This window comes from Eublepharis macularius, chromosome 14 (genome assembly GCF_028583425.1).
Source record: "Eublepharis macularius isolate TG4126 chromosome 14, MPM_Emac_v1.0, whole genome shotgun sequence".
Lineage (NCBI taxonomy): Eukaryota > Metazoa > Chordata > Lepidosauria > Squamata > Eublepharidae > Eublepharis > Eublepharis macularius.
The window spans coordinates 47,409,896-47,430,835 of record NC_072803.1 but is presented as its reverse complement, the minus strand read 5'-3'; the positions used below and the strand labels follow the sequence as shown (position 1 = coordinate 47,430,835).

Here is a 20,940-nt window from a genome sequence, read left to right as displayed (position 1 = left end):
TCCAGATTTACTTCCTTCTGCACTTAATAAACAACAGTCAGATGTACAAGAGACGAAATTTCTTTTTCTGGTCAGTCATGTAGTTAAACATTTAACCCTTTCTATCTATATAGTAGTGTAAAATCCCAAAATAAATACCTTGTTCTACTTAATTGCCCTTGGCTTACAGAGGAGTTCCTTGTGAAAAGCTAGCACAGGCAACAGGTTCTTCTTGTTTGCTTTTCTTTCTCCAGTTTTGAGCCCTTGACAAGTACTAAACATTCATGCATACCTTAGCGTGTAGTGTTCCACTTGGGTAGAAATGGAAACACTTGTGTCTCTAATGAAACTGAACATTGTGAAATTTCACAATTAAACTCTTGGAAACTGTGATTGCTGAGAAGCCCAGCAATGAAACATAAAAACAACATTTATTGGAATATGAATGTTGTTTCCATATGACTGGAGAGTTGTGTATGGACTGCTGGACCACTTTCTTTGGATTAACAATCATTTTCTGGAGATTCGTTTTCGTTTTCGCGGCCATGTCGGACGCTCTTCTTGGCAGGTCCAGGAAGAAGCGGCCGAGCCGCCTGGCCGGGCGGCTGATCTGCAAAGGTTAGCCCCCAGACTCTCAGGCAGGGAGTCTGAGTCCGGGGCGCGGCGGGAAGAGCCCTCTGACAGATCGAGGCAGGGGGTAAATTGCCCGTAAGTCCCTATGGAGGCTGGCAGACGAGCGCGGCACCCAGTGTGCTGCCGGGCCATGGAAAACGGCAAGGAACAGGATTAGGCGAAAGCCTGCAAGTAAGCGAATCCCTTCTGTTACTACAAGCATAAGTGAGGAGTGGTGGGGTCTGAAGGCTAGAAGACTCGGATTTTTCCCCCCTCGTAGAGGCTCGGAAGACTGGTGGTTCCCCCCCCCCTAAAATGGCAGCGAAAAAGCAGAGCCCTGCTCTTGGCAAGTCAGTTACGGCGGCCTTGCAGAGGGGCGAGACGCTTGCGGAACTGGTTAAAAGAGCGGTTATGGAAGCCATAAAACCCTTTGTTGACAAGCTGAATGAAACAGATCAAAGGGTGGGCTTAATTGAAAGCGATGTGAAAGCCATTAAAGAAGCAGCGGGGGGGGGCAGAGAAGTCTGCCCGGGAAAGTGCGTCACTTATGAGAGCAACGAACAGGGAGCTGAAGCTGGTGGAAAACCAGCTGATCGGACTGCAAGTGGAGCGAACACAGACCATTTTGCGTCTCCAGAACGTTAAAGAGGAGGAAAACGAGGATTTGTGGGATCTCGCCTCGGAACTTTTAGCGACACCCGCGAGGGCAACTAAAGAAGAAGTGAAAAGCGCCATTTTGGGAGTCCGTCGGGCATCTTCAAAATATGCAATGAAGCGGCAGCTGCCTCGTGAGATTGTTATTGAGTTTTCATCTAGGAGGGTCCGGGACAGTATCCTATATAATTCTTACAATGTGGAGTTGGACTTTTTGGGAAATAAAGTCAAGATATTGAAGGACGTTCCATTCTTAGTTCGGAAGAGAAGATTTAAGTACAAGAAGTTGGCAGCTCTTTTGAGGGAATGTGACATAAAGTACAAATGGCTACTCCCGGAAGGAATCGGATTTAGTCATAAAGATCAAGCTTACAAGATTAATTCGGAAGATCAGCTAAGGGATTTTGTGGAAAAAAATCCAGAATTTGGACCAGATACCAAGCAAAAAGAAGAAGATCTGAAGCCTGAAGGGAGGGGGGAGGCAACGAGCGCTGCGGCGGTAGCTGCTCAGAGAGAATTGCGTCCGAGGCCCAGGGGAGGGAAAAAGATTTAACTTGAACTGTACTTTGTAATTTGTATGATCAACCACTCCTCTACTATTTTATTAAGCTATTTTCTTATTATGGTAGTATGAAGGGAAAGCATTGAAGTGTAGCGTTTAGTGTTTGTAGGCTACCTTCCCTTTTTTCCCACCCCCCCTTCCCCTTCTCTTTTTTCTCCCTTCTTTTCCTTCCCTTGTGCTATTGTAGTCTTTTGTAGTTACTGTTATTGTAGTTTTGTATGTTAGATATTGAAAAATAAAAAACTTAAAAAAAAACAATCATTTTCTGGAGTTTAAACGGTTTTGGTTATAAGGCTCACAGAAGGCATATTGCAGTCTTTTAGGGCCAGGTATCTTTCTTCTAGAGGAGATGTTTAATGACTCATTCAGGTGAATATGGTTTTAGGAAGCACATGACTCTCAAGAAAACACATCCTTTGGATGTTGCTCCAGAAGGTTCTGCATTATGGTTTTCCAGCGGAAACGCTTAATGGGCAGGATAATTTCATCCATGTCATTCAGCAGCACATATTTGCTCTTGTACAGTATACACATTTTTAATTTTTATAGAGTACAACTTCCAGCTGTGTTTATTTGTACCTATTAATTCTCTTAAGCCAAGACATTTAAATTTCATAAATGTACCAAAGAGTAAAATTAAAAATATGATGCATTTGCATTCTCAAAGTAATAAAGTCAGATTAAGTATGATAGAGAAGGAAGTACTGCACATCTTACCATGTTTTCTCTTTTATCCAGAAATATACATATCCCGCCCCCCCCGCCCCCCGCATAATGTCCAACCTTCATCTCTACTTCCAAGGACTTACCCAGTCACTACATTCAACTCATCTTTCTGAGATGAGATAGGAACAGGACTGCAAGAGCGATTGAGCCTCTGGCACCTCTCACTTTAGAAATTAAAGGTATAGGAAGGATCACCCTCCATTAAATAATAACATATTACTGTCCGCAATACTATCAGAATGGGATTTAATAAGAGATAAAATAGTTCCTAAGATTTCAAGATTCTCCTCCTTTCACAATCAAACATGGTTTCCACAAGGAAAAAACAGTATTTATAACTTGGCCCTCAAAGATATGCAACTCAATAGGCTTATAGACATAGCTTCTGGGAAAGATATTATGTCAAAACAAGAACTGGAAAATAAAATGCAAAAGAAAATTCATTGGTATGTTTACCTGCAGATTAAAAACATGTCAGAGTATAAATCTTAAAAAAATTATGAGTACTCCTTTGACTGATTTTGAACAAATTTTAAACAATACACAGAGGGAGAAAAAGGGGATGATATCTAAAATATATGCTATTCTGCTCTCTTGTCTAAAAAGTACTGACTTACCTTGCCAATCCAAATGGCATCAGGATTGCAATATTGAAAATACACAGGAAAAATGGGAGGAAATCTGGTCATCTTCAATATTCACATCAAAAGTAATTTCTATAAGACTGCAAATGTTTAAAATTATTCATAGGTAGCACTTGATGCCTGAAAGATTGTCTACAATGTCACCCTCTTGCTCTCCCCTGTGTTGGAAGGGTTGCAGTGACGTAGGTTCCTTCTCTCATTGTTGGTGGGTTGTCCACGGATAGCCATATTTTGGAAAGAAATATTGGAAGTAATAAAACAGATTACGAGTTACGATATTCCATTATCGCCGTCAATTATATTTCTAGACCAATGGAATATTACGCAGATCCCAAAAGCTACCAGGAATCTTATAGCAATATTTTTAGTTGCAGCGAAATCAGCGATAGCTTCAGTCTGGAAACTAAAGAAAGTGCCAACTAAAGAGATGTGGCTTTCTAAGATATGGGACCATTTCATCCTGGATAAGATTAATGATAATATCCTCAATGCTGAATGCTTTCCTGCCAGGTCTAATTTCTATGAGAAATGGTTCCCTTTTCTTGAATTTATACATGCATGATTTACATCCAAAAATAAGAATTGCTCAGACGTTGACTCAGTTTTCTGATATTTGGTAATATTATGTATGCTTTGTTTAAAAGTTATTTTAATGCTCATATTCTTAAAAATTTGTAAACTATTGTTGATTAGTTGTTGTGTTACAGTTGATCATTGTTGATTTCTATTTGTTGTATGTTATAAAGCTTAATAATAAAAAAAAGAAATTAAAGGTATGATCACAATGCTTGCTGCTTTTGAAGTTTAGATCACGGCAGCTTCACTCATCTGAACAGGGTCTCCTGCAGGTGCCAAGCTGCACACGGGTGAAGTCAGCAGCAGCCCGTACACGGGCTTTCTCTGTGGTGGCCCCTATCCTGTGGAATGACCTGCCTGAGGAGGTCAGAAGAGCCCCCCACTCCCCTGGCTTTCCATAAATGATGCAAAACTGAACTATTCAAAAAGGCTTTTTACTCAGATGGGAGGGCTGCATTGTAGGGATGAGGTCTCAGGTGCTTCACTAACAAGTTGGGGATCATAGACTTCATCACCATTTTTGCCTCATATATTATCTGCTGCTTTAAATATGTACTCCTATGTACAACCATTGCTCCATGCTGTCTAATGTTAGTCCTAGAATTGATTATGTTTTGCTTCAGTATCTCTACTATGTCTTGGATCCTTGCTAATGCTATGTCTTTAAACTTGTATATGTTTACCTTATGGTATTGTATTGAAATGTACTTACTTGATACTGATTGTATTAACCTCATACTGTGTAATCTGCCTTGAGTCTCAGTGAGAAAGGTGGACTATAAATGACGTAAATAAATAAATAAAATAAACAAACAAACAATAGTCTACACATGCAATGATTTCTAGCACAGACACTTATAACCCAGATAAATACTGTGCTCAGTGTTCTCCACCTACATATCCCTGCTAAAATCATTTTTTAGGAGTGCCAGTTTTAAACGTAAATGGGAGGTGAAGTCTAAACCTCTCACACACTGGGACAAGATTACCTAGTGTGGGGATTCATAATGGTGTGATTAACAATGTGTGATTCATAGTACTTCATCAATGTGTAATTCAATAATTGTAAGGGTTTTTTTCCTTGTGAAGATCAAGGTGTTGGCCCTGCTATGGTTCCAATATTCCCAAGTTGCTTGGTCCTTGAAATATAAATGCAACTGCCTAATGGATTTCCGCTTTATGCATGCGATGAAGTAAGCTTTGACTCATAAAAGTTTATGCTGGAATAAATTTTATTAGACTTTAAGGAACCACTAGGCTCCTGTTTAATTTTGTGCAATAGAATTACATGGTTACCCTGCTGGAACTGCTAAAATCATGTGCACGATATCATTATTTAAAAATATCATTTTTAGTAATTAAAAGGATTAAACTCTCTAGAGTTCGTTTAGCTATGCCTGTGTTTACAAAACTCTAGGCATACTGCACCTCGACAAAGACTTTGCATGACCTGATAGCCACAGGGATATTCTTATCCGTTTTGTTTTTCTGTTGAATTTTTCAGAGTAAATATTTTGTACATAGCAAACAGCTCAGTCCTAAGGGAGGGGGATGCTGAAAGTGCTCAGGGACCCGACTAGCCCCTACATCCGGCAGTTATGCCAACTACGTCAGTGCTGCTCCCTGGCTGCCGCTCCTTGGAGCCGCCACTGCACAGTGCTGGCAGACTTGGAGCATAAACCCCTGCACTGGCATGGGAGTAGGCAAACCAGGAGGTAGGGTGGGAGTTAGTTGGCTCCCTAAGCTGCTCCAGGCTTGGGAACACCCCAAACAGCAACAGGAAGTTATGCCATGAAAAAGGTGACATAGCCCATAGGTGTCCAGCTAATAGGAAAAGTTGGCTCCCCCTGCCCCATGCATGGCCCCGCCCAAACGGCCCAGAGAAGCACAGGATGTCAACTAAAGCTGCAACTAATCTGCTTGTGCCCTGGCAGCAGCCAAGCCCCCTCTCTGACACGAACTCAGTAAATAGTGGGTGCAGCACAAGGTTTGGCCTGAGGGCCTTCTGCTGTGGAGACTTAGAGAGCAAGGGACCTCACTGGCAGGGAGAGCTCCAAGTGGGCAGTTTGCAATAAATAAATGAATAAAAATTGGGAGAGCACTTTGCACTCATATAAGGATGGGGCGGGGGGAGCAAAATCTAGAATGTATGACTAACTTCTCCCATCCCAAAATCCTAACAGGTAACCCTTCTCCAGATTCTTGGCTCAGAGGAATGAGGATGCAGCGACAGGTAAGAAGTAGCAGGGGGGCCTGCTATCCCAGCTTGCTCCTCCACAGCCACCTCCTCCATTCCCCTTGCACGTGGGCAGGCAGCTTTCCCCAAATACTGGCAGCAAGTGGGGGCAGGGAGGCTGGGCCCTGCCCTCTAGGCACCATGGCTTATGCCTGACAAATAGGGAGCCACTCAGACAACTGTGCTTGACAGAGCTGCCTCGGGGGTTGGGCCAGGGGACGCTTGCAGCGTGCAGACTGTGTCCACTGGATTCCACCCTCCCTTCTGGCAGAGGCCAGAGTATAGCCGTGGGTCGGGGTACATGGACACTGGCTCTGTACTCCCCCAGCACAGTGACCAAGCAACCCTTGTGCTCACTTCCCTTCCGGATCAGAGCTCTGAGTAGTGACTGGAACAAAGCAAAGCTGACACAGTCAAAGAGTGCTTCCTGGCAGGATGGGTAAAAGCCATTTGGATGCTCACCGCCTCTGCTTCGATGGGGTCTACAATCCACACTCATGAGGCAATGGACTCTCCAGAGGTGCAGCAGACCTGGCCTTGCTGTTGCTTTACATATCTCTGTTTTCTTTCAGACGGGTAGCAATCCAACCAGGAGATACGGGAGCATGGCTGTCACAGTCTCTGACAGTCCTCTGAGAGCCAAGCTACAAGTGAGGAATGACACTTGCCTGGCAAGTGAACAGACTCACATGCATTCCTCCCTGTTCACTTGCCATTCACTTGCGCTCCACTTGATCAAATGCAAGTGAATGGCAAGTGAACAGGGAGGAATACATGCGAGTCTGTTCACTTGCCAGGCAAGTGTCATTCGTCACTTGTAGCTTGGCCCTGGACAGCCATTTGACCTGTGAGTCTGCCCCAATCCCTTAGAAGCAGCACAAGGGCTGGCTGAACCTGCCTCCAAAAAGCTCCTGGAAGTAGTGTGAGCAGGCGCAGTTGCCACCCTGAACAAAGGGAATTGGCAACCTGTGTCCCAACATCCTCTTCACATTTGGCAGTTCAATAAAGTCTGTATCATATCACAACTCTCTCCCTGTCTGTTTGCTCACTGGTGGATGACAGTAGCTTCATCCCCCTCCCTGCCCCAACTCCCCACCCCCGGCCACATCTGTCACTTTCCCATAGGGCTGCCCCTTCATACATCCCAGATGATGGCCTCTGGCTCTGGGCTGGTAAGGATAGGGTTGCTCCAGAAGATGTTCCAGGTGCCAGTGGACCACCTTGGAGGCCGAGACCACACTCAGCTTCCCCCCTCCCCCCTGGCACACTGCAGGGAGCAGGGTGGGACTTGGAGTGTTATCTGTGTCTGCCTGCCCGGGGGGGGGGGGGTCTAAGGGAGTATCACACTCTCCCACAGCACTGCTGGAGTTTTATAAGCCAGGCAGATGGTTAGCGCATGGGGGGGGGGGAGAATCTGAGGTCAGCACAAGGTGGCTGCTGCCAAGGATGTGATGGAGGGGGACTTGTGGAGAGATGTGCCAGATAAAACGATAGATCTTTGGGGCGCCTCATTGGATAGGCCAGCCTGCTCCCCCTTTTGCTGTTGGGGAGTAGGGAGTCTGACCTTGGGCTTTAGCCTGCCTCTCCCCCCTGCCCATATAGGAGTTGCACCAGGAGCCCAAGGCATGCTATCTCAGTGCATTTCCACTGAGCCATGCTGCTCTGCGAGATATTCTCTGTCTGGCCCCATGTGGCTGCTGGTGGTGTCTGAGTTGCAGGGGGAGAGGGTCTCTTGTCTCTCCTGGCATATCTCTTGGGAATTGCCACTTCTGACTTGGAGGCTTGAGGCCTAGTTCTGAACGTTGGGGGCTGTGGGTTTGAGCCTGGCCAAGGACTTCTTGGTCCTGACGCCTTTCTGCTTTTACTTTTCCAGGAGATTGGTGTATGTATCTCAGAGCAGGGGATTGCAAGTTGGTTGTGCTTTGGCTGCCAGCCTGACCTTCCAGCTTTGGGATGGGCACCCTGTCTGCCACTTGGATGCACGTCCCTTCCCAGCTGGGGAGGGGACCTATTGAGCCAGATGCCTCTGTTGGGGAGCAGCGGTTGCTGGCTCTTTGCACCCTTATCAGCCCACTCTCAGCAGGGGAGGGGAGTGGCATCAGCAGGTGACGGCTGAAATTGCTGGTGGTGATTGGCTGTGCCTTTGCCTGCCACTCATGCATCTCTCAAGGGCAGCTGTCATGCAACTCGTGGATGCTGCCAGAGTTTCTATGGAAACAAGACAGCTTGCTCTGCTGGCCGGGCCTGGCCAGGCTTGCCCACTCACATATGTCCCTCCTAAAAGTCCTTTGGGAGCAAACTGATGCCACCCAAGTTGGATGCATGGCTGCACACTACCGCCCCAGTGGGTTTAGGATTGCTCTAAAAGTAATGGAATATAAAAAGGCCTATACAGAAAGAGGTGAGAATTTCCTTTTTGTCTATATTTGTTTATTTATTTGTACATGGCATTTCTATGCTACCTTCTTAAGGAAAACTTTGAAGCCGTTTACAGACCATAAAACTATTAAAAGACATTAAAGAGCTGAAGTAATAGAACAACACTAACAGATTCATAGTAAGTCAATAAAACACATAGCAACGGTAAGAATCGTATTTAAGATGATGAAAGAAACTCTCTCTCTCTCTTTCTCTATCTGTGCCTGTCCTACCCCACAGGACTGCTGTGAGGGTAGGCAAGAATGGTCTGACAACTTTCCATGAGATCTCCAGAGTTCAGACGTACTCAATCATAGCCCAATAAAATCTCCTGGGGAGCAAGGTGATGAAAATTTGAATACCATTGAAACAGAGGCCAATACAAGAGGTCTGTTGTCTTCCAAAAAGAATTCCAAGTGTCATTTAAAGCTAAATCCTAGTGCTTGATCCATTCACAATAATCAGCAAACTTGCAACAACTGGATTAACAAACAGATCAGTCTTGCCCTTGATTTAAGCATGCTGGGCCAGGACGGAAGTAGGGTTGCCTGCCCTCCACTGGCAACCCTTGGGAGTGTTTTGGAGGCAGGGCCCAGGGGAGAAGTGAAGCAACCTGGAGGCCATAATGTCATATCCGGGTGAACACCCTGGAAGTGACATCACGGAGGCCATGACAATGTAGGAATTCCTCCAATGGTTTTTAACATGGAGATTTAAGGGAATATATAGAATACTTCAGATGCCACAAGGTTGCTTTTGCTTACCAGTGTTATAATGTAAATACACTGGCGTAATTATGCTGGCATAACCACAATATATATGCAGCACTGCTGGTGCAACAAGGAAAAAGAATAATACAGAGTAATACAGTTTAGTCGGATTCCTACTTTCTTTCAACTCCCCTTTTGCATGTTGCACCTGCAAAAGTGATTGTGTAAGTTTAGACACTCCCACTGGCTGTCCACGGAGAGCCCTGAATGACTGTCCCCCACTGTTTCCTTTTCCACTGCTGTTCTCTCTGCACTTCCACTTCACTAAATTGTTCAGCAACATCCACGGCCACCAGTGCCATTTCCCTCATTTGCTTACAAAATGATTTGTTGGAGAACTTTGCTGACATTCCCAATGAGTGAAACGTTGTGTCTCCAGAGTGTTGTGTCCTTAATGAGTGATTCTCTAGGAAGATTTGCTTGTAGGGGAACCCGGCAATGATACACAAGGGCATCATTCATTGGGACATAAATGTTGTCCCCATATGCATGGAGAACGGAGTGGACAGATGTCTGAACCACTTTCCTTGGGTCAACAATCATTTTCCGAGGATTGAAGACATTTTTCCTATCCGGTTCCCGAATGATGTGACTCAGTATATTAACTCCAGGCACTGCGCTCCAAGAGGAGATGTTGAACATATCGGTGGGTGTAAATACAGTTTTAGGGAAGATGTGATTTTCAAAGAGGAAAACGGCAGCGCCAGGATGTTGCTCCTGAAGGTTCTGCATCATGGTTTTCCAATTTGCATATTTTATTGGTAGAATAATTTCATCCATATCATTTAGCATTAAATATCTGCTCTTGTACATGTTGCGATAGATGCAGTCATTTAAGGCTGTGATTTGGCCATAGTAGCCAATGTCTTTGGGATCCTCTGAGTAATGCCAACGAGAAGCGGCCTTGAGGTATGAATCAATGGGCCAGGGGATGATCTCAACAACTCCTTCTGCAATATAAAAACCCAGCACTTTTTCCATCAGTGGGCTGCAGCTGTTCTTGTAGATCACCACTCTGTCCACCCCGAGGATTCTATACATCTCCATGCTCTGCACAAACTGCAGGACGTTGTTGTACTCTCCAAACATGGTGGAGATGCAGACCGTGAAGTCCACTGGAGAACCTTCAGGTTCACGGTTTTTTATTTTAAAAAATGGTAGCTGTTTGGTATCACCATAAGGAGACCAATGTATTGATACATAGCGTGGTTCCCAGTCTTCCGGTTCTGGGCAGTGCAAGTCCGTGGCACCATACGGGAAGCCAAATCTATCAGAATGGACATCTATTTCAGCCTTGGAAATGTGTATTTCATCATTGGATGGGTGGCAGAACCAGCAATAAAGTTCCTTGACATCTTTGTGATGGGCTATTGCAATCACTCGTGTCATTTTGTTTTTTCTGTTGTCATAATAAGGAGCAATGATGAAGGTTCTGTTATCTTTTAAGGCTGTGATGGTGTCATCGGCAGGAATCCCTTCGCAAATGCTTTTCTTCATTACTGGCACAAAATCAATTGTTCTCTTTTGAAGGAAGGAAAGAGTCATTATTGACACGAAGATGGCAATGCAAACGGTTACCACCAGAACTGATTTTGTCCCACAGCAAGTCATCTCAGGCTCCTTTATAACTGGTCAGGGATGGGTCAGGGATGAGACATCTGCTCTGGAAAGAAACAGAACAATACAATACAGAGTCAGGGAAGAAATTTTGGTGCTTTTTTGTTGACCTAAAGATATGCTTGGAGTGCAGGTTTAGAGTAACAGCTAGATAAAAAAAGGCATGACATGAATAAGAATTTTTAAAAATAGGGCTTAAAGGATAATTAAGGAAGGAGTGAGTTATGGAAAGGGAAAACCATAAGCAACACATAGTATCAAAGGAAAAGGAACGGAGAATGAAATACATATATAGGGTGCTAATTTGGAAATAGCCACATCTCCCCACAGCACTTGAATTGGTCTACAACAAGTATACATTTATGGACTACTGTACGCACCCCATAATAGTCTGCTTTTTAAAATTGGCTTTTGCTTTCCTATCTTTAAGAGTAGGCAGAGATGTAGAACTATCAGTTTCCCAGAGCATACTGGGGATGGGCGAAACCCAGGAAAGGGAGTTGGCCAAATCTGGGGAAATCCCTCTGAGCCCAATAATATATGTGCTGCAGTTTGAAAAGCATCATCATAGTTTTCTCTTCTACTCAGTTTTAATTGTAAGAATATAGGTTTAAAATGGGATGAATTAAATAAGTTTGCCTGGGCTTGCACTTGAAATCAACTGAGACATTTTCAGGAAGCCAGCTGTGTGTCCTCCTGACTGAACTTAAGGTATCTATAGTTCAGCTTCTTTCATTCTTTCATATCAAGGACATGCACTTCAGATTATTTTTTAAAAATAATTTGTAATGTGATTTTAAAAGAGTAAAAAAATAAAAATAATCCTTGTCCTCAATAGAAATAAACATATGAGAGCCAGTTTGGTGTAATGGTTAAGAGTGCCAGGACTCTAATGTGGAGAACTGGGTTTGATTCCCCACTCCTCCACTTGAAGCCAGCTAGGTGACCTTGGGTCAGTCACAGATTCTTGGCACTCTCTTAGCTCCACCCACCTCACAGGGTGTTTGTTGTGGGGATAATAATAGCATACTTTGTAAACCGCTCTGAGTGGGTGTTAAGTTGCCCTGAAGGGTGGTATATAAATCGAATGTTGTTGTTGTTACAATAGTGAGAAATCGACATATAAGCATTCATAAAAGATTCCCAAATATCTAAAAATAACTCCATCCATGGTTGTAATCTATATGCCATGTGCTCGAAAAGATAAAGTTGTAAGGTACTCCGTCCAATGAATTATGGGAGGTTGATATTGCAATATAACTCTTTTAGCTATAGTAAGGGCATAGAGAGTCTATTCTTGTTGACCATCAGTTATATTACAGAATACAGGTATGTAATTTAAAAGTATGTAAACATCCTTAAAGATCAATGGGTATTCTAACACAAAATTAATATGAATAATAACTTTCTCCTAAAAAGATTGAGTAAGTTGATCTAGCCAGATCATATGTTTAAGAGACATGCCCTGTAAAAGACAGTGCCAGCAAATAGACTCTACTTAGTCCTTCGCTATAAAGGCACCGTGGTGTTCAATCTATCCTAATTTTTTTGCTGAGTAAGTCACAACTTAAGATCCATACCAGTGATGGGGCTTGTTCCTAAGATTCTGCATATCATATGTATTAACCAACCAATGAGAGTTTCCAAAAGAGGGGGAGACTCCGAAATATTCAGTGGCAGTGCTATAGAGCCATACTTGGATACCAACAAATGTTGCCATCCAGCAAAAATTAATGAGTCATCTCTAGACCTCAGCTGGGAAAATGACAAAAACTTGTCGTCATAACCTATCAATTCATCCAAGTAAAAATCCCCATATCTGTCCAAGCCATCCATAGAAAAGATTTCCTCCCAATTTTTGAATCTGGATTGACCCATAATGTTAATTTAGTGGGTGAAAATGAGTCAAGAGGACTGCAGAATGCAAGAGGAACAGAATCCAGTTCAACATCAGTGCAGTCCATTCAAAAAGTGGGACCAGACAAGAAGCGTCTCCAAAAGAGCCAAAGATGGACAATCCAATAATTGTGGGTCCAACGTCAAGGGGGTGAGGGGTGAGTGCAAGGTGACAGAAGGCACAAGATAACATGTTGGAATTTAAAAGGTTACAACTTTATTGGTCTACAGTTTATAGAGCCTTAGTGCCACATAAGGAGTGGATCCAAGCACTGGCTGACCTACCTGCCAGCCGTGACCCCCTCAGCCCACCTGCTGTGGGGGAACTACAGTATGACAACAAATGAGACTCCACATGGGTGCACACCTATGCGTAAGTCCCCTGCCACCTGGGAGTGAGCATGCCCCGTCAGTTCCTGACATGCATCACCCCCAAGATCCCTTAAAGAGGTCCCCAAGAGCCACAAGATGGCTCCTGCCAATGCTTCTAAGGCAGCAAAAAACCCCGAAGCTCATTCCAAATGCCCTGGAGCCGCATACTCTGCCCCAGCTGGACAGGTGCACCCTGTTGGGATGGAACAGCACCGTAGCCTAAGCAAAATGTCTGGGTGAGGAATCACCATGCCTCCATCTGCTCCCTCAAAATGCCCACCGCCTTGGCCGTCCTTTTCCTGGCCATATTGGTCCTGTCCAGGCAAGCTGCCCCAACATCAAGAATGTCTTTTAAGTCTGACCGTAAGAGTTGCATGCCAGGGAAGCATAAAAACATAGAAACATAGAGCTGGAAGGAACCCCAGGAATCGTCTAGTCCAACCTCCTGAAAAATGCAGGAAATTCATATCTACCTCCGCTCCTCAATTCTCCAGTGACAGCTGCTCTGTGTTCAGAGGAAGACAAAAAACCTTCAGGATCTCAGACCCATCTGGCCTGAAGGAAAATTCCCTCCTGACTCCAAAACGGTGATTGGCATTACTCTGGGCATGTAAGATAAGACCATGAGAGTCTAGCATATTCCTTCATGCCCTCCCCCTCCCAATCTGCCTACACATCCAAGAAGAAATGCCAGGTTGGTCAAAACAGCATGCGTCAAGTTCAAGCTCTGCTGACTGTCAGGCCAGTTTTTCCCAGCTGGGTGACTAGGGCATCTGGGGGCCCTGATTGTCTAGCATGACAAATAATGGTTGGCCCCAGACAGTCCCAGAGTATCCCTTCAATGCCAATCCCTGTAATGATGATGGCACCTTCTAAACTCAGCTGGGTGATGATGACACGTAGAGACCAGTAGTTAATTAAATGGAAGTTGCATCCTCTTTAGAGAAAACTGAAGTGGTAAGGCACCCCACTTACATTTCAGAAATAAAGTATTAATGTAATTTATTAAAGTATTAATGGACAAGTTTACATCGGGACCGCACAGCGTAGCATCCAGACAAGAATAAAAGAACATGAAAGATGTCAGTTTGGTCGGAACTTGGGAGAGTGAGATGGAAGTTCCTGAAGGACAGGGATGTTTGGCCACCCTGCAGGGGCAGGCCCAAGTGCTACAGTACGGAGTTCTAGCTGAGACTGGAATTGCCAAGGGTTGGGTGGCCAGTGCGACTGAGATGTCGGACCAAGTCGCTTCGGGGGCAGCTGCCGCGTCTGGTCCCCAAGCTCAAGTTCAAGAGGCTCAGACCTCGGAGGAGGCGGTGGAGAGAGCCGATCGCCAACAGAGAGCTTGGGAGGAGAGCTTGCTCCAGCCACCCGGAGAGGAAGAGACGGAGCCCGACCTCAACGTAGAGGAGGAGGACCGCTGCCAAGCCCTGGAAGTGCAAATGGAGGCGATGCGAGCAGATTTAGCGCAAGCCACCTATTTGATTGCGTTGCTGGTCCAGGGAGAGGAAGGTGTGGGGCGAGCCGGGGCCCAGGCCCCAGTGGGACGACAACAGTTGCTTGAGTTGGTGGTGGCCAGAGGCAGTGCAAGACCGGCCGCCCCACCCGTGCAAGGCCCACCACTCCCATTGTCACCGCCTCCGGGAATGGCTGACCCCGCCGGGTCGGGAGGAGCCGCACCTGCAAGAAATGGTGCACAAGGGGGGGTAGCACCCCAAGGACCAGCGCCAGGAGGCCCTCAACTGGGGGCCCCCCAGCACCTACTGTTGGAGGAGCGGCCCCTGCGAAGTTTCCTGCTACCCCTGCGGCAGCCGTGCCTCAACCTCAGGGGCCGGCACCACCGCAGCAGCCGAGGCCGCAACCAGGACCAGGGGGAGCTGGGCCACCAGGGTGACTCCCAGTTCCACCTCTACCTCAGCCACGTCCGGGTGCTCCAGGAGCGCTACCAAGACCAAGGCTGCTGAGACCTGCGTCGGTTCAGCCGCGTCCCCAAGGCATACCTCCTAGAGGCCCTGCACCACGATGGCCACCTGTCCAACCTGTTGATGTGGGAGGAGCTGGTGAGGGCGAACTACCGATGGGATGGATTAAGCTGGAAGCTACCTTTGACGGTGACCCCCGTAAGTTAGGGTTCTTTGTCGTACAAGCCCTGCAGTTCTTCAATCAATGGGGTTACCTGTTCCCCAATGAGGAGAGCCGAGTGATGCATCTTGCTGCCCGCCTGCAAGGCATAGCAGCTGAATGGTATGTAACCTTCTACTACACTGGGCCCCCAGAGCTGGGAAGTCTGCAAGCCTTTATTGCCGCTCTCAGAGCCCAATATGAAGATCCTCTAGAGGGGCAACGGGCCCACACGGAACTGCAAACCTTGCGGTAAGGATCCCAGTCAGTGAGAGATTATGCAGTCAAGTTCCATCAGCTGGTAGCCAAGTGCCCACATCAGGAGGAAGGAACCAAAATTGTACTGTTTCGGAATGGGATGAACCCCAAGTTACTGGACAGGGCGCTAATGCAAGATGATCCACCAACGCTTCTGGGGTGGATACAACTGGCTTGCAAAGTAGAGAATCGCACTCAAGTTGTCTGAATGGTTGAGCAACAACAGGCCACAGGGACCCAGCAAGCCCCGCCAGGTCAGTGGGGAGGACGGGGTGCGCCCGCTGTGAGAGGAGCCCATGAGACGAGGTGGAGACAAGGACTGTGCCTCCAATGCAGAAACAGTGGGCATTTTGCAGCCCAATGCCCTATCCGGGTGCAGGCACTGGCGCCCCTGGCACGTCCCACTCCAGCTCCACGATCCAGCAGGGGCCGGGGTATAGCTAAAAAAGGGCACTCCAAGACGGTCTTGGAGGCAGAGGAAGTGTGCATGGAGTTCGAAGCCCAGGTTCCGGAGGCCGATGAGCTCAGCCTGCCATCGGGAAACGAGATGAATCTGTCGTGAGGAGGCCCCAACGGCAGATCGAGGAGAAGACCACTCCGGAGGAGGTGAGAGAAAGAGGGGCCATATTATTTGTTCCCGTTATGCTACTAAACCCTAAGAGGGGGACCCACATTCGAGTCCAAGCATTAATTGACTCTGGATGCTCCCGAGATATTATAGCACCAGCGCTAGTAACAGACTGGGGCTAGAAACGCATGAACTAAAAGTTCCAATTATCTTTGAGCAAATGGACGGCTCTAATATGAACCCAGCTGTCCTAGAGACAGAGCAAGTGCCCACAGGCATGGTCAAACATTGGGAAATGCATCTGTTTATCGTAAGCTAAGCCGCCAAATACCCGCTCATCTTAGGCAGTAGATGGTTATGGGATCATAACCCCCACATCAACTGGGCCAAAGGGATGATAGTGTTTGGTCAAGAATATTGCCAAAAACACTGTTGGAAGGCAGAATGGGGTGGAGTAGCCCCCACGAGTTCGGAAGTCGCCCTGTTAACCACTGAGGAGCTAAGTCTAATCCGTCCAGAATATCAAGACATGGCTCAAGCCTTTAGCGAAGAGGAGGTGGATAGCCTGCAGCCGCATCGGAACACGGACTGTGCTATTGAATTAATTTCAGGAGAAAAGCTCCCCAAAGGAAAGTTGTATTCCATGAGTCCGGTGGAGAGGCAGGAACTCAGAAAATTCATAGACAAGAATCTGGAGAGAGGATTCATTCGCCCGGCTGGCTCCCCAAATGCTGCCCCTGTGTTGTTCGTGAAGAAAAAGGATGGGGGACTCAGACTTTGTACAGACTTTCAAGGCATCCATGCTGTGTCTATGACCAAAGCCTATCCGATTCCGTTAATCCGAGACCTGCTAAGTGTAGTGGCGCAGGGTAAGATCTTTTCGAAATTGGATCTCAAAGATGCCTATTTTCATGTCAGAATAAGGGAGGGGGATGAATGGAAAACCGTGTTCAATACCCCCTTAGGCCAATTTGAATACCTGGTCATGCCGTTTGGCTTACCTGGGGCCCCTTCGGTATACATGTCAATGATAAATGAGGTTCTACATGAATTTTTGTACAAAGGGGTCGTTGTTTACCTAGATGACGTGCTTATTTATTCAGAAAATAAGGAGGCACATGTAAAATTAGTCCGAAAAGTCCTGGCCACCCTGATGTGCCACAAACTTCCAATCAAGCTATCCAAATGTGAGTTTCACAAAGAGAAATTGGACTATTTAGGCTACCGTATTTCGGGGCAAGGACTAAAAATGGACCCGGCTAAAGTAAAAGCAGTGCAAGAGTGCCAGGCACCCACCACATGCAAACAATTACAGTCGTCCTGGGCTTCGCTAATTTTTACAGACAGTTCATTGAAGGCTTTGCACAAATAGCCCTCCCCCTAACAGAGTTGCTTAAAACAGAGTCCCTTAAAACAAAAGGGAAAGGAGAGCAAGCTGCCAAACCTATGGCCCAACTCCGGTGGAGTCCAAGCTGTCAGCTAGCGTTCGAAACGCTGAAGGATCGGTTTACTACCAAGCCAGTCCTACAGCACCCCGATGAGAACAGAGCCTTTATAGTACAAGTGGATGCCAGTGACTCAGCCATTGGGGGCGTCCTCATGCAGAAAGGGGAAGATGGTCAGGTGCAGCCCTGTGCATATTTGTCCAGAAAATTTACAGAAGTGGAACGGAATTGGTATGGGAAAAGGAAGCGTTTTCTGTTAAAATTGCTCTTGACTCCTGGCGCCACTGGTTGGAGGGAGCACGTCATCCATTTCAGGTCTGGACTGATCACAAAAACGTAGAAGCATTCCAAACGCCCCGGTGCCTTAATGCTAAACAACTCCGTTGGGCGGAATTCTTTTCTAAATTTGATTTCATTCTGAATTTCTTACCGGGCAAATCTAATTTCCTGGCGGATGCCCTTTCACGCATGCCCCAACACCAGAGCAGGAAGGAGGAGACTATTGACACAGTGTTTTCCCCCCACTCAATTGGGGGGAGTGGTTACTACTCGTAGCCAGGCAACCAGATAACCAATAGGGGTGGAGAGCTAAAGTGAAAAGCGAAGTGGAAAAAGAGGGGGAGCAAGCGCCCACTGGAAAAATGACACAAACGGCGGCTGGAGAGTGGTTTAAGGGAAACCGGCTGTACATCCCTGCTAGTTTGAGACGAGTGGTGCTTCAACGATGTCACGATGCCCGGACCACCGGCCATTTCGGATACCTGAAAACCTTACATTTGATACAAAGACAGTTTTGGTGGCCCAGTATCCGAAGGGATGTGTCTCAATATGTAGCTTCCTGCCCCACATGTGTTATGGCGAAACCCAGGAGGGGGAAGCCCCCTGGACTACTACAACCCTTGGAAACTCCCAACAGACCCTGGGAAGTGGTTTCCATGGACTTTATTACTGATCTTCCCCCATCTAAGGGTTGCACCTGTATTCTAGTAGTGGTGGATCTGTTCTCCAAACAAGCCTACTTCATCCCATGCTCCAGTATTCCATCAGCTAAAAAGTTGGCCTGTTTATTCATGAAACATATTGTAATACTGCATTCTTTTCCTTCCAAGGTAATATCGGATCAGGGAGTTCAATTTGTTGCCAACTTCTGGCGGGAGCTTTTACAAGTGGCGGGCATTGAACAAGGAATAAGCTCCGCCCACCATCACCAGAGCGATGGACAGTCCGAAAGAACTAATCAAGTGTTAGAGCAATTCCTCCGATGCTATATTAATTTCCAACAGGATAATTGGACTCAGCTCTTGCATCTTGCTGAATAGGCTTACAACAACACAGTACACAGCTCAACAGGAGAGACTCCCTTTCAAATTGTCCATGGCTACGAAGGAGTAGCATTCCCCTTTGAGGTGCAACCTCTCAGCACACGTTCGGGGGACTTAGGCGAATGGTGGACCGCCCTGGCAAAACAGTGGGCAGAAATACAAAAAACTTTGAATAAAGCCAAAGCTGACTACAAGAAGTATGCAGATCGTCATCGTGTGGCACAGTGGAAATTACACCCCGGAGATAAAGTGTATGTCTCCATGAAAAACTTCAGAACGGAACAACCTAGTAAAAAGTTGGGCCTGAAATACTTGGGACCCTTCCCAATAAAGAAAGTAATCAATAATGTGACTGTAGAACTGGAATTACCAAAGAATCTACGCCAGGTCCACCCAACTTTCCATATCAGCCTGCTCAAGAAAGCACCTCCCCCAGATGAGTGGCATCCCAGCAGATTGGTGCCACACCCAACCATGATAGAAGATCAAGTTCACTATGAAATTGAAGAAGTCTTGGATTCCAAACGTAGACACAATAAGCTCTTTTACCTAGTTAGGTGGAAGGACTTTGAGGAGGGGTTTCGTGAGTGGGTAGAAGCTTCTCATGTAAATGCTCCCAGACTGATTGCTAAGTTCCATAAAAAGTACCCAGAGAAAGCAGGAGCAGAAGGGTGAAGGGAGAGGTCTTAAGAGGGGCAGAATGTCAGTGTCAGTTTGCTTGTCAGTTCTCAAGCCAAAGCTACTCCATGTTCTCATGTTATAATCTGTAGTTGTTTAGTTCTCTCCCTCCAGGCCCAGGTGCTGCCCAGGCCGCATATATCCATAGGAGCGAAGAATTCTTATCAACCCGTTCTGGCCGACCTTGACGTCCTCGCCTTCCCAGGCCTTCTAGACAGGACTAAGGGGGGAGGCTGGGAATGGGTGTTTGAAGTGTTGTTACTTTCATTTTGTGTGTCATTCTCAACAAAACTTTCGTTCAGCCAAGGCTTTCCTAATCCTTGGAATATGGACACTTGTATCCTGAGCATTGTCCTTCAATAAACCTTTTGGAATCAAGAAACTTTGTGCTTCTTGCAGAAGGGGGGAGACGAAATCTAGATAACTGGGATTCCATAGTCTGACATTGCACTGGGAAACCATCAAAATTCATAAGCATAAGCACAATTTCAACAGGAAAGAAGAGAGTTTAAGAATGAATAGAGCATGGTTTCTAGTCCTGAAAAACACCAGACTAACAAAATACCGAACATCTTACAATAGTCCTGCAGATAAGATTAGCATATCAACCACCAATCCATATGCAAAAGAACCTCCTCAGGATACAGTGAAGCTTCCCCCCATCAGCATTCCACACTCTGGGAAACGCTTACATGATGACTCAGTCCAAACCCACCTTCCTGAGTAGATATAAATTACCAGCTAACATTTTCTCCACACATTGACACTGAGAGAATTCTTCTTTCAGTGCTACACCTCTGAAGATGCCAGTCACAGCTGCTGGCGAAACGTCAGGAACTACAATGCCAAGACCATGGCCATACAGCCTGAAAATCTACAACAACTAAAGTATTAATGTACTTGATATAATATATCTGCAAGGTATATGAAAAGGAATTGCACACAAAATGTGTAATTCTAGATACAATATTAATTTTGAGTGTATTTACTTTACCCCATAGTGACAGGTTTAAAATTGCCCATTTGTCCCAATCCAAGGATGTATCAGCAATTTGTTAAAATGCAGTATAATCATATACTTAATATTTCTTGGAATCAATATTCCAAGACAGGTGATGGCATCTGGGCACCACTGAAAGGGCAAATCCACACTCACACATCTTCTGCTTATCTTGCGTTGCTGTGGCAATCACCTTTATTCCACTACCAGGCTGTGCATCCTCACATCCACCCTTCCAGTGCGTCTTCATGGCGCAATCAGTTCTCCACACGCCACCGAGTACAGCGTTACCGTGGGCGGTTCCATCCTCTGCTGTCAGAATTGACGGCGCACGTCACTTCCCTTTTTTTAAAAAAAGGGGTCAATTATCCGGTATACCGATATCTTGAATTTGTTTCCTGCACCTGCCGTTCACTGGAGACGACCGTTGTTGGAAATACAGGATTGCTCAGCTTAGCACCTCGCACTCTTGAAAATTGGGGAACT

General features: G+C 46.0%; 1 protein-coding gene across 6 annotated transcripts in view; it reads right to left on the bottom strand.

The window, feature by feature from the left end:
- Positions 1-8,434: 8,434 nt before the first annotated feature.
- The window catches only part of LOC129342639 (beta-1,4-galactosyltransferase galt-1-like), an 88,178-nt gene continuing 75,672 nt past the window's right edge, over positions 8,435-20,940 (bottom strand). For 5 of the 6 annotated variants that reach the window (XM_054998500.1, XM_054998499.1, XM_054998501.1 and 2 more), the window contains one exon: positions 8,435-10,840. In XM_054998500.1, coding sequence (XP_054854475.1) covers positions 9,493-10,788 — 1,296 coding nt within the window. In that variant the 5' untranslated portion in view covers positions 10,789-10,840 and the 3' untranslated portion in view covers positions 8,435-9,492. The remainder of the gene's footprint in view (positions 10,841-20,940) is intronic. The other variant, XM_054998504.1, reaches the window with a different exon arrangement.